This window comes from Mytilinidion resinicola (genome assembly GCF_010093595.1).
Source record: "Mytilinidion resinicola strain CBS 304.34 unplaced genomic scaffold BDZ99scaffold_2, whole genome shotgun sequence".
In the NCBI taxonomy this organism is placed as follows: Eukaryota; Fungi; Ascomycota; class Dothideomycetes; order Mytilinidiales; family Mytilinidiaceae; genus Mytilinidion; species Mytilinidion resinicola.
In genome coordinates, this window is record NW_022985438.1 from 203,605 (window position 1) to 215,608 (window position 12,004).

Here is a 12,004-nt window from a genome sequence, read left to right on the forward strand (position 1 = left end):
CGGGCTTGACTTTGGGTGATATTTGGCAGCAAGGGCCGGGTGTGGAGGTGACTCTAAGGTGTTTTCAGCGTGTCCAAAATGACACGATATAGGCCTTGTCTTAACCTCTGCGGAAAAAGCATTGGGATCTGTTGTACAATATATATAATATTAACATTTTACTTGCTTGTTCGGATAATGCGCTGAAGTGACCTCGACAACTTATCAAAGATGGCAAAACGAAAGCAGAACTCATTTAATCTCCATCGTTCTACTACAAGTTCGTGAAATTGACCCCCAGTTTCCACCCCTCTAGATTCCGAAGCATTATTATTTCGTTTTGACAACCATATCCACTCTTTGTACCGCCTCCGGCCCTGCTAAGCCTAGTTTGTCTATGTACTACTTGTCCTCGAGGATACGGCACTGAGGTGAGCTTAATCGCTTATCAAGGATAGCAAAACAGAGACAGCACTCAGTAAAGATTTCAAAGAGTTCTGTGAATGACTGATCGTCATCACGTGCTCCGCAGAAGGGGTAAAAATTGCCGAGCAACATCTTCACCTCTTATCTTACTCTGTCTACAACCAACTTCCGGCAAGCAAGGAAATCCGAATTATACATCCACAGAATGATAATTCGGCTTTGTAGGGCCCACCGTTTACTGGTTCCGTAGCTAGAGTAAATCGAAGACGCGCTTCTCGCCATGGCGGCGGCTGGGGAGTGGCACGGAGAATATGACCCGCTTGAGGACCCTGAAGAGCAGCGGCACATACTCTCTATCTTAGACTCATTCCGGTAGGCTCATTTGATTTCCTGTTTTTCTTTTACTCCAGAAAGATTGTCATCACGAAGTCTTATTCTGTCCGATTTTCATTCTTTCCAAATGTACCAAGAAAGTCCTGCTTTAGACTCCCCTATCACGAACCCACACCCCCCAAGGGGGACATGGGGTCAGTCTGCTGATGGTTGAATTACCCCGTATAGCTATTTGTTACGATCTACATGCGGGGACAGACTGCAGGTCCGTCATCTTATACCGGCTGCTCCCAGTAGCAATTTCCACGCCTAAAGATCTTTAAGACTTCCTCGGAGCACTCCAATCAGTGCAACGTCACAACCCTCTTTACTAGCTCCAGTCTACTACCTCTATTCCAAAAACACTCATTAATAACCCCTCTCAGCTCCTACCGCCGCCTCGCGCACCACCACGGCACCCACACCCGCCGCCAAGCCTTCTACGCCCTTCCCTCCGCGCACTGGACCCTTCTCGCAGCCCCCCCCTTCAACATCCTCTCCTCTCTCGACCAGCTCGACACCCTCGTCGATGCCAACGCCGACCTAGCCGACGCAATTTTCATCACCGGCTTCCGCGCCTTCGTCGGGCCCCACCTTCCCCCCTCCCTCGTCGCCTCCGTCATCGAATCCAAACGCCTCGACCCTTCCGACGATCTAGCCATCTGCTCCGCGCTCCTCGACGAACTCGACGCCAAAGCCACCCCAACAGACTGCGACAAAGCCCGCAGCTGCATCAACCAATTCTACCGCGACTGGAGCGCGGCCGGCTCCGTCGAGCGCGACGCATGCTTCAGCCCCGTCATCTCCGCCCTCGTCGCCGAGTTCACCAACAACAAACCCGATCTCAACGACGTGCAGGTCCTAGTCCCCGGCGCCGGCCTCGCCCGCCTCGTCTTCGACCTCGTGCGCGCCGGCTTCACCGTCGAGGGCAACGAGATCTCCTACCACGAGCTCATGGCCTCGTCGCTGGTGCTGAACCACACGACGCGCGCGGGCGAGTACACCATCGCGCCCTTTGCGCTCGGGGGGTCGAACCACCACTCGCGGGCCGACCAATTCCAGACCTTCGCCGTCCCGGACGTGCTCCCGCGCGCGGTGCTGGCGGACGCGGGCAGCGGCAGCCGGGTCCACGCGAGCGAGCGCATGAGCATGTGCAGCGGGGATTTCTGCGTGCTGTACGGGCCGGGCGAGGACGGGCAGGGCGGGGAGCAGGGGCGGTTCGATGCGGTGGCGACGGTGTTTTTTGTCGATACGGCGCCGAATGTGGTGAGGTATGTCGAGGCGGTGCGGCATTGTCTGAGGGAAGGGGGCGTGTGGGTTAATCTGGGGCCGTTGCTGTGGCATCATGTTGCCAAGGGGCCGGCGGAGAGTCGGGAGGGCGGGGCAGGGGTGAGGGAGCGGGATATGGATCGTGGGGTTGCGGAGCCGGGGGCTGTGGAGCTGACGGATGAGGAGATGGTGAAGTTGGTGGAGTGTTTTGGGTTTAAGGTTGAGCGGCAGGAGACGGGGATGGTGGAGAGCGGGTATATGCAGAATCCGAGGAGTATGCTCGTGAATACGTATCGGCCTTCCTTTTGGGTGGCGCGGAAGGTTTCGGATGCGTAGGGTCGGGGGTGGTGGGGTGGGTTGGCGTGGTTGTCAGAGTGAAGGGTTGGGGCTTCTGGTTCTTGAGGTGAAGTGGTTCAGGGATAGATTCATGTAGGCATGATAGAATGATGGATATTGAATGAGTTCTACTCCTGTCTTGCTTTCTCTGATACGCTATTGAAGCCACCTTAGTAATATATCCTGGCAGTCAGACAGTATAAGAAAGGTATCTGCTGCGAAATCCCAGTGGGTTATCCTGGGTTTGCATAGTTGTCAAAATGAATTCATATTACTTCTCGTTCTTAAAGGGGAGAAATTGGAAGTCAAGCTTCCGCGGGCATGATAGGGCGATGAACGTTGAATGAGTGCTGCTATTGTCTTGCTACCTCTGATACGCTGTCGAAGCCACCTCAGTGTCATATCCTAGCAGGCAAAAAACGTGAGGGTGTTTTCTGTTGCGTATGCCTGTGGGTAGTACGAATGGTTATAATGGTTGTCAAAATGAAACAATAGTCCTTCAGTTTTGTGAGGTGTGGAAGTTGGGAGTCAAGTTCACGTAGTCATGACGAGCCCTTTTGATTTTGAAAGACTTATGCCCTTGTTTTGCTAGCTTTGATAGACTATCGAAGCCATCTTGATACACTGTCCTAATAAACAAGCAATACTAATACGGTCCCTGCCTTTTAGGACCCCAGGTGGTACGATGGGCTGACGAGGCTGTCAAAATGTAAAAGAGTTACTTCTAATTTCCAAGGACTGGCAATTCGAGGTTCGTATGGATGTTTCTGAGGATGCTGGGGTTCTTCAAACGCCATTCAGAATTGATCACACCGCCCCGGAAACCAGATGGTAGATTTGAAGACGCGGAATCATGATATTCGTTCGGTGATTTCTGAGGCTTCCAGGGGACTTCAAACGGCGTTCTAGAGCCGCCAAAACGCCGTCAGAAAGCAGGGTGTGAATTGAAGAGGAGGAACCGTGACATTCGCCCGAGATTTTGTTAGGATGCTGGAGGTCCTCAAACTGTAGCGAAGAGCAGTCCAAGCTGTACGAACGTACGAAGTGAGACTTGGGATTCACGAAGTACCGGCAGAACGACGGAAATTGAACTTCGTGCTATCGCTGTTTTGCTACCCTTGATAGGCTATTGAGGTCACCTCAGTGCTTTATCCTCTTGGACAAGCAGTACGCAGACAAATCAGGCTTATTAGGGCAACAAAATAACAATGCTTCTAAATCCGGAGGGGTGGAAACTAGTGGTCAGTTTCACGTACTTATTATAGGACGATGGAAATCGAAAGAGTTCTGCTTTCGTTTTGCCGAAAAAGAGAAATAGATTGCACTACAAAGTATCATGGTATATCGATCTATGAACTAAAAGGAACACTTTTCAGCCCTTTCTCTACAATAGTAGCCGGGTTTCTCAAAAGCAGAATGCTTACCCAAACTTTCAAAACTCCAGTATATGTGTACAGCCGTCCCGTGCCCAAAGAAGATCTCGGAGGACACTTTTCTCCACTTCTTGGTCCTCTACTATGAGCCCCTTTGAGCCTCCTTTGAGCTCCTTTGAGATGAGGGACTACTTGACGAATTTTGGCGTATTTCTTGCTCGTCTGCGAAAGGATTTACTTGAGACGATGTTCTATTCCTTTTCTCTGCATCCCGAACTATCCTCGCTTCTTGAACCACCTTCAGCTCTTGAATTATAGCCGCCTCTCTAACCGTCCTCCCGTCTCCAACTATCGTCGCGTCTCCAACAATCGTCGCCTCTTTAACCATCGTCGCATCTCCAACTATCGTCAACTGTTGAACTATGCTCACTTGAGCTGAGTCTTTACTCCTAGTCCCTCCTCCTCCTTCTTCCTTCTCTAGCTTCTTCTTGATTCCATCATCTTTGATAAAGAGGCATAGACATAGACAGAAGCCAATGAGGGCAATCCAGAAGATGAATACGCTTCTGCAGGCTTTTAAGTATGTAGCTAACATCGCCGCCTGATGATTGGCGGCAAGCATTTTATCCGGGAGTGGAGCTGAAAATATGGAGCGGAGAATAGCACGAGTCGTTGACTTGGGCAGTGTTTTGGGTATACTTGTCTTCAGCGTACGCGAGAAGATGCCACTACCAATAGCCATTCCGGCAGAAGCACCCAAGGCGCGGATGTAGTTGCGGGTTGTGACACACACCGCGCGGTCCTCTGATCGCGACTGATTTTGGGCAAGAACGAGCGCTATTTGGATTGTTAGCCTGGTTTGCGGAGTGCTTTTCGGAACTGTACTTACTAGGCTGAAATATGCAGCCAACGCCAAATCCAGTCAGGATGAGCACGAAGACAATCACCACTATCGAGGTGGTCTGGTTGAACAGTAAGTGCAGCGCTGCGCCAATAGTCCAGCAAACGAAGCCAAACCAGATAACTTCGCCATTTCTCCCCGTCCAGGCACTGTATTGTCCCGACAATCCCGAGGCTGCCGATTGTGAGATGACCAGCGGGATGATCAATGATGCAGACTTAGCAACGTCGAATCGGCGGACCGATTGGAAGTAGACCGGGAGGAAGAACAATTCGCTAAAGTAGACACCTCCGATCAGGAAGTTCTGTGTGAACATTGCAGCGAGTGGTAAGGTGCCGAAAAGTCGCCCTAATATAATCATCAACATGCTGCTAAGTAGGAATCAGGTTTGGGCAACTTACCCGGTATCATAGGGAGACGAGCATATTTCCACTCATTGATGATAAAGAGCAGCATGCAAATGCTACCAAGAGTAAACATCGAAATGACCAAGGGGCTGGTAACCTTGAATTCCGATCCCAGGCCAGCGACCGGAATCAACATTAGTATGGTTCCCGTAGTACTCAAAACTATTCCAAGGTAGTCAATCTTCCTAAGAGTATCGCGCAAGTCTTGCTTCGGCATATTCTGTGGAGGAAGGGTCAAAATCAACAAGAGTGCGATGGCGATTGCCAATGGGAATAGCAGATAGTAGGTGTGCCGCCAGGAGGTGTGTTTCGTAAATTGGGCCGCAACCAAAGGCCCGATGGAGTTTCCTAGCCCGACGCAGATTCCTAGGATTCCTTGATACCTGTAGTATTTATGTTAGATAGGTCGTGCAACGTGGATTTACTTAAACTTACCTGCCCCTCTTTTGCATGGTCACGACGTCTGACACGATTATCATGCAGAGCGCTGTGATGCCGCCTTGTCCAATACCCGCAATGCCGCGAAAGGCGTAAAACTGGGGGCCCGTCTTTGCAACAAAACCGCAGAGAAAATCACCAAGGGCTAAGATGAACAAAGACGTGACGATCACGACCTTGCGACCAAAGATGTCCGAGAGCCGGCCAACAAGCGGCTGGGTTGCCGTGTTGGCAATCCATGCGGAAGTACCAGCCCAGAGGACAGTAGAGGCGCAGCGGAGGTCCTTTCCGATGTTGGGCAAAGCAACTCCCACGGAGTTCGAGTCGAAGTAGCTAGTGAAGAAAGCTGCGGCGAGGGCTAGAAACACGCATAGTAGCTGGCGCGTGGGAAGGATGTTCGTTTGATCATGTATAGATACATTTTTTTCGGAGGCCATGTTGAGTGAGTCTTGTCGACGATTATCGACTGGGCTTTCAGTTGGCTACAAACGCAAACTGAGCCACTTGCAGGGCTTGTGCTTGGTTCACGTAGGGTGATGCAAGAAAGTTGGAGTAAGGACAGGCCCGACATTTAAAAGAAACGCAAGTATGCGGTTAGGTCTTGGAACCCTAGTTTCGAGATCAGAGCGCAAGTTAGAGCGCAAGATCCTGCCTTGCTTATATGGGTTTGTGCGCCACGTCTTTTCTACCTAGGTACGATTTTCATGTTTCCGGGTCTGTTTTCTTGGGCGACCCGCTCGCTGGGAGCCGAAGCCACTCATTGTGGTCGATTCGCACCATCTTGTCCCAACGGGTGAAACTATAAGCACCGGCGCTTAATCGACATTACAAGGCGCGCCCTGACTGCTATAAATCCATGAAACAGTGACAGTGCGGAAAGCGATTGCAGAAGTGGCCAGTAATGCGCCTGTCATTGTGGAGATGAAGAATCGGTGCTCCATTCATGATATACGTCAGCATCCGCTTTTTGGTAGAGAACCTGCTGCTCGGTGGAGGCCTAGACTGTGACAGCCAGTGATTCGAAGTCGTGGGAGTGATGCACGTATGGGAGAAAACATTTTTTGGATCATGGTGGGACGTTGAGAGGAGAGCCGTGGAAACTTATGTGGAGAGGCGAAGCGATGCCGTGGACCCGCGCTAGGCAGAATAGGTGCTAGGCTGTTCTGTCACCCTTTCTTAGGTACCACCTAACGTCTACAGCATCTAGGCACGTCCGGTGAACCAGGGTAAAATTGAAGTCCACAGGACTAGGTGGGGTTAGAACTTGAGAAGCCCTTTTCTGGCCTGATTCTTACCAAAGCTGAGCTAGCTCTGCCAAAGCCACCGTACCGAAACACGTTACTTTCCAAACCTCGATTATCCCACTTTTGCGGCTGGCTTTCCGGATGCTGTAGCTTGTCCAACTCCTCATCAACACCATCGGGCGTTCTATCGTTAACCAAATATTACCTATCGGCAGCACAGCTCGGCCAATGTGTTGCGTTGTAGGACCCGTTTAGCCAGCTTCTCCCTGCTCGTCCTATCATGACCCCCTTTCCGGCCGGCACATCACGAAAGAACGAATTTGCGAACCCGGCAATTTTCCACGCCGTGGAGAAACACTCCCTCCCAAGATCCAAAGCATTTTCGTGCAGACGTTCGTGTTGGTACGCCCCGAAATTGCGGCTCTCGGGAGACATACCATGGACGCGGATTTACCAGAATACCAATTGCAGAGACCTTCGGTCCTGTTGATGGCGGAAGCAATGTCTAGACCGGCCCGCTGAGCATTACAGCTCTGAAGTCGCCGACCACTGCGGCGTTAGTAACTATTGCTCGTATAGAGCCATGCTATCTACCTGGCCGAAGTTACCGGATATATCCAACACCAAAGTGGTCAAGAAAATGCTAATATTGTATAATAAGGCAAAAACTGTCTTTCTATAGTCATAAGAGAGCATCTAGAAGCCTACTAATCAGGGCAAATATACGAGCACTAACGTACAGAGGTTCCTAAAGGCGAAAGCCAAGAGCTCACGTGACATCTCATCCTCGACATACTCACCACCACCCTAGAACCCTAGCGTAAGGATACGACGACTAGCTCATCAGCACCTGAGGGCGCGCTCTCGCAAGGTATAAAGTCGTTATCCCCTTCGGACGGCTCGCATAAAGGCTTTCTAACATCCACCCCACATTTCCGGCCGGCAAAATGTCCTCACCAACCCCCACAGTCCACCAACCCCTCCACCCTTCTCTTCTCCCAGTTCTAGACCCCGAATATATCTCCTTCCACAACACTCATCTCGCGCAGCTCGTACCCTCGGAATCGGTACCATGGGACCCGGCTTCGCGTTTCGTAGCATCACCAATGCGATTTGGCGCGCAGGAGAAAGTGCCGGTAGGGAGTACGCGGGATATCGAGAAGGGAGATTGGCAAGCGAGAGTGTTCACACCTAAAGGAGAACCAGAGGAGGGGAAGTGGCCATGTCTTCTGTGGTTTCATGGTGGTGGGTGGGTGCTCGGGGGCTTGGATAGTGAGAATGCATACTTGACGAGGGTATGTCGAGGTGAGTTATGCTAATTTCTAAGGAATAGTGAAGAATGGAAATTTGACATCGTGATCTTTTAGATGTCAAATGCGTCGTCATTTCTATCAACTACCGCCACGCGCCCGACCACCCCTATCCCGCCGCCGCAGACGACTCCTTCGCAGGACTTCAGTGGATCGTCTCTGAAGAAGGATCAAAAGAGCTAGGCATCGACATTGAACGGATAGCCGTCGGCGGACTCTCTGCGTATGCTCACCCTTTATCCATCCCTTTCGCCCCCTAACATCTACCAGCGGCGGCGGCCTCGCCGCAACCGTCACCATGCGCGCTGCCCTCTCCACTCCCCCAATCCCTCTTCTCTTCCAGCTCCTCATCTGCCCCGTCCTCGACAACACCGCCACCGCCGACTCCCCTACTTCTCGCTGGTACTCCAACCGGCACGCGCCCTTCCTTACCCCCAGTCGCATGCTCAATTACCGCAATCTCTACTTCAAGAATCCCGCCGACTGGGCAAATTTCGACGCAAGTCCTATCCTCTCTAGCTCAAAGCAGCTGGCAGGTAGTCCGAAGACGTGGATTGGGGTCGCGGAGTGTGACTTGTTGGCGAGAGAGGCGGAAGATTTTGGAGGGCTGTTGAAGGGGCAGGGTGTGGAAACGGAGGTGGTGGTTTACGAGGGGTGTACCCATAGTCTGTTGATGCTTGCTGGGTGAGTGGATCTCTTTTCTTTTGTGGTTGAAGTGGGCTTGAGCTAACAGCGAGCAGCGTTATGGAGAAAGGAAGACGGTTAGTCAAGGAGTCTTGCGAGGCGTTGAAGGCTGCGTTGCATTCGTGAACAGTTTTCACTAGGGATAACGTGCTATCAAACCCCATAATCCAACCACGCCTAAGAATTCGGAAAAAGAACGCAAAGCTTGAATGAATTAGCCAACTTCTCATGCCCATCTCCTCCAACGCCATGCCGTAAAACTGAATCTATCACACCCCATCCACACTTTCCCCCCTTCATCCCTACTAGAAAATCGTGCTTAATCATCATCAGCATCATACCACGCATCCACCTGCTCGCTCATCATCTCCACCTGCTCCCTAAACCGCTCCGTCTTAAAAATCACCACGACTTCCTTCCTCTCAATCTCCTGCACAATGCGCTTATACTCCCGCCTAAGCGACGCATACTCCCTTCCAATCGCTGTTACCCTCCCCCTCCACTTGTCCTTGCACAGCGCCCGCAGCTTCCACCAATCCTTCATGCAGAAAACTTCATGCTGCCGCGAGAGACACACCCGCGCCTGGCTCAGCAATTTGTCGCGGTCGGCGGCGCTGAACTCCCATGTCTCTTCCTGGAGGACGTTGAACAGCTCTGCCGCTTGGTCCACGCAGGTGCGGAGTTCGCGTTGCCGGCGGAGTTTGAGGGCACGCGATTGGCTAGGGAGCTGGCGGGCGGGTTGGTGGAGGAACACGTCCACGGGTTTCGGGGCTGGGGCTGGGAGGCGGATGATGAGGCGGGGAAAGTCGGTTTGGGTTGCCACGTCGCGGTAGCTGGGTCTGGACGTCGGGTTCTGGGAGGCTGCGGCGTTTGTGGGGAGGTTTGGTAGGTGGAAATTCGGACGCTGCCACACGAGGGAGGCGTTGTCCATTGCTGCGGGGTGCTGGCGTGGTCTTGGTGCTAGGTTTTGGATTTCCGGGTCCATTTGCCGAAGCGAGTATGTACGTCGAAGCGACGGTGTTCTGGCTGAGAGATGGAAAGCTGATAGCTGAAAGTTTGGTTTCTCGGATTTGTTTAACGTAAACTGGAAGGTGAACTAGGGTTTGTGAGAGGAAAGCGCGGATCAGAGAACGGCTAGCATTGTTTTTTTCCATGGCAGATAGGGTGGTAGAGCCAGATGTACTAGACTTGTGCTGCTTTTGAGGAAGTATCCTCCAGCTAGTTAAAGGTTGTTACGAAGAGAGGGCCGCGGCTCGTATGGTGCAGTTTGATTCGAGAGCTGCAAGGTTCGAAACCAACCAGGGAAACCAAGATCATACGTGGCTCGAAATCTTGTAATAGAAAACTTGTCAGTCTGCTCGTGGGGTTGGTTCGTGGTCGTCATGAGGCACCACTTTGGGAACCTTGGGTCTATTTTCGCCAGATTCTGGATAAGTCAAGGGCTGGGCACACCCACTCACCACTCCGTGATAGCCATATTTGCTGGGCTAGAATTCAATGGCGGCAGAAGACCCAGTCGACTCATAACCTAGCTCTCCCTAATTCAACGCTCAAGAATGCCTCCAGACACTCCACGACCTCTGGGTCGTCGTCCCGATTCACAACTCTATCAATATTGCCACCATCCCATGCGAAGCCAAACCAGAGCAGCATTCCCAGGTTTCTTGCGAGCGCAACGTGACTTTTCCATTGATTTAGCTTCCCTAGATCGATCCCAATGCACACCGCCAACTCGTTCCAGAAGAGCTCTCGCAACTCTTCAGCTTTCTGAAAATATACGAAAGATTGGCTGGATCCCGAGTCTATCCAGCCTAGGAGATATTCCAGTCCATACAGACACGTCCCAAATGGGAGATGCTCTGCTTCGACCCAATCTACAAGACCAGCTAGGGAACCAGTAGTACGTTCAACCAAGATGTTGGCTGGAACCACATCGCCGTGGTTTACGACTATGGGGAGCGATTCTATAGTGGGCAATTGATAGAGAACAGATTGCGCATGCGTTCGGAGTGCAGTGGTCGGCAAGTCGGACACCAATTGAGCGAGCTTCGATTTGATAGAGGCGCCGACCTTGCCGGTCATCTGGATGGAACGTTCAGGGTAACCGGACGACAAGGGAAAAGGTTGTGGCTGGCGGCTCTGGGGAGATGCCGGCCATCCTCGTGCGACAAAATGCGTAAAGCCTTTGATGAGTCGCGATTGATGCGTCCATTCTTGGAAACTCAGGATCCGGGCCCTTGGTTGAAGTTTCGAATACGGAACACCGGGTAGAAACTCGACAGCGTAGACTTGAAGACCTCTTGGAACAATCTTAGGATCTTGAATTTCCACCCGCTCGACATGGGGGCATTTAGGGCTGCATATCTCTTTCGCTGCTCCTGTAATCTCGACATCTAAGGCGTATCTTTCTGGTCGGAACTGAACGATGAAGTAGACATTTTCTTGACCTATGATTTTGAACTCCCATCATCTCTTCGAGCATCAAAGGCGATAGTTTCGTCTCTTTCAAGTCCAACAAGCGTATCTTTGCCTTTTCCCGACCCGAGCTTCTTCGGGTTTTCCTTCTCTTGGATCTATTCCCTTTATACATAAACGCAGGTTTCTGGTAAATACCCCTCTGAAAGTGGATGTTTGTGACGCCGTCTTATGGGGACCTTTTCCCGCCATGCCAAGACGCAGCGGCTCCGGAGAGTACTGTGCCGGCGTACAGTAGCAGTGTACAGTGACACGTGAGTGGGTCTCATACAGTCACGTGCGTGCGATTATTGTAGCACGCCTGCGTATACTTCATCACACCCTCAAAATTGAAACATCAACATTATAATCTAGAGTTTATACGGCTCCTATGTACGTCCATCAACCTCAATCGCCATCTTCTTACCATTCTTTGCCTCCTTAGCTTTCTTAGCCTTAGGCGCTCTCTTAGCCTTCACTACAGGCTGCGCAGGTGCCTCGTCTGTATGCAAAGTTAATGGCCGCCGTCGCTTGGGAACACTCAAACTTTTGGCCTCTTTTTGCTTAGTTTTCTTAGTACTAGTAGCCCTCTAAGCCTTTGGAGGTGCGCAAGGCTCAGGCGGAGCTTAAGGTTTCAGGGGGGGCTTCGCAGGTGTACGTGGCTTGCCATGTACATTTATAAACTTGTAGTTATACACCCTTCTGTCCCGTAGTCTATGTAGTATATGCTTCGAGGCCTCCGAGAGTGGCAAGTCGGACGCTATTTTGTTTTTCTCACCTTCTGACTCACCAATTGGAGGTCTTGGCGTCG

General features: G+C 51.6%; 6 protein-coding genes across 6 annotated transcripts; 2 read left to right on the forward strand and 4 right to left on the reverse strand.

The window, feature by feature from the left end:
* The first annotated feature begins 580 nt into the window (after window positions 1–580).
* On the forward strand, window positions 581–2,467 carry BDZ99DRAFT_565602 (methyltransferas-like protein). The gene is made up of 2 exons (XM_033727493.1): window positions 581–777; window positions 1,164–2,467. The coding sequence occupies exons 1-2, from the start codon at window positions 686–688 to the stop codon at window positions 2,380–2,382; spliced, it is 1,311 nt and encodes a 436-aa protein (XP_033582609.1). The 5' UTR covers window positions 581–685; the 3' UTR covers window positions 2,383–2,467.
* Window positions 2,468–3,838: 1,371 nt separating this feature from the next.
* BDZ99DRAFT_457624 (uncharacterized protein) lies at window positions 3,839–4,208 on the reverse strand. The gene has a single exon (XM_033718726.1). It carries the CDS (start codon window positions 4,141–4,143, stop codon window positions 3,898–3,900), a length of 246 nt encoding a protein of 81 aa, XP_033582610.1. The 5' UTR covers window positions 4,144–4,208; the 3' UTR covers window positions 3,839–3,897.
* A 13-nt stretch (window positions 4,209–4,221) lies between these two features.
* BDZ99DRAFT_353394 (MFS general substrate transporter) lies at window positions 4,222–5,914 on the reverse strand (the record flags this gene model as incomplete). The annotated part of the gene is made up of 4 exons (XM_033714558.1): window positions 4,222–4,592; window positions 4,645–5,004; window positions 5,058–5,446; window positions 5,499–5,914. Coding segments are annotated over 4 exons (1,536 nt in total), but the record flags the coding sequence as incomplete, so codon positions are not given.
* Window positions 5,915–7,582: 1,668 nt separating this feature from the next.
* BDZ99DRAFT_505408 (uncharacterized protein) lies at window positions 7,583–8,971 on the forward strand. Its single transcript, XM_033724104.1, has 4 exons — window positions 7,583–8,050; window positions 8,113–8,278; window positions 8,326–8,739; window positions 8,796–8,971. The coding sequence occupies exons 1-4, from the start codon at window positions 7,693–7,695 to the stop codon at window positions 8,863–8,865; spliced, it is 1,008 nt and encodes a 335-aa protein (XP_033582612.1). The 5' UTR covers window positions 7,583–7,692; the 3' UTR covers window positions 8,866–8,971.
* Window positions 8,972–9,058: 87 nt separating this feature from the next.
* Window positions 9,059–10,001, reverse strand: BDZ99DRAFT_565605 (uncharacterized protein; the record flags this gene model as incomplete). The annotated part of the gene is made up of 1 exon (XM_033727494.1): window positions 9,059–10,001. Exon 1 carries the CDS (start codon window positions 9,722–9,724, stop codon window positions 9,059–9,061), a length of 666 nt encoding a protein of 221 aa, XP_033582613.1. The 5' UTR covers window positions 9,725–10,001.
* BDZ99DRAFT_541411 (uncharacterized protein) lies at window positions 9,993–11,166 on the reverse strand (the record flags this gene model as incomplete). The annotated part of the gene is made up of 1 exon (XM_033726739.1): window positions 9,993–11,166. A coding segment is annotated over one exon (906 nt), but the record flags the coding sequence as incomplete, so codon positions are not given.
* Between the last annotated feature and the right edge of the window lie 838 nt (window positions 11,167–12,004).

Bases quoted from the DNA above. Each gene is read 5' to 3' on its own strand.
- BDZ99DRAFT_565602 (XM_033727493.1), top strand. From the start codon at position 686: ATGGCGGCGGCTGGGGAGTGGCACGGAGAATATGACCCGCTTGAGGAC. The intron at 778-1,163 runs GTAGGCTCATTT...AACCCCTCTCAG, and splicing joins TCTATCTTAGACTCATTCCG to CTCCTACCGCCGCCTCGCGC.
- BDZ99DRAFT_457624 (XM_033718726.1), bottom strand. From the start codon at position 4,143: ATGGTTAAAGAGGCGACGATTGTTGGAGACGCGACGATAGTTGGAGAC.
- BDZ99DRAFT_505408 (XM_033724104.1), top strand. From the start codon at position 7,693: ATGTCCTCACCAACCCCCACAGTCCACCAACCCCTCCACCCTTCTCTT. The intron at 8,051-8,112 runs GTGAGTTATGCT...GTGATCTTTTAG, and splicing joins CTTGACGAGGGTATGTCGAG to ATGTCAAATGCGTCGTCATT. The intron at 8,279-8,325 runs GTATGCTCACCC...AACATCTACCAG, and splicing joins GCCGTCGGCGGACTCTCTGC to CGGCGGCGGCCTCGCCGCAA.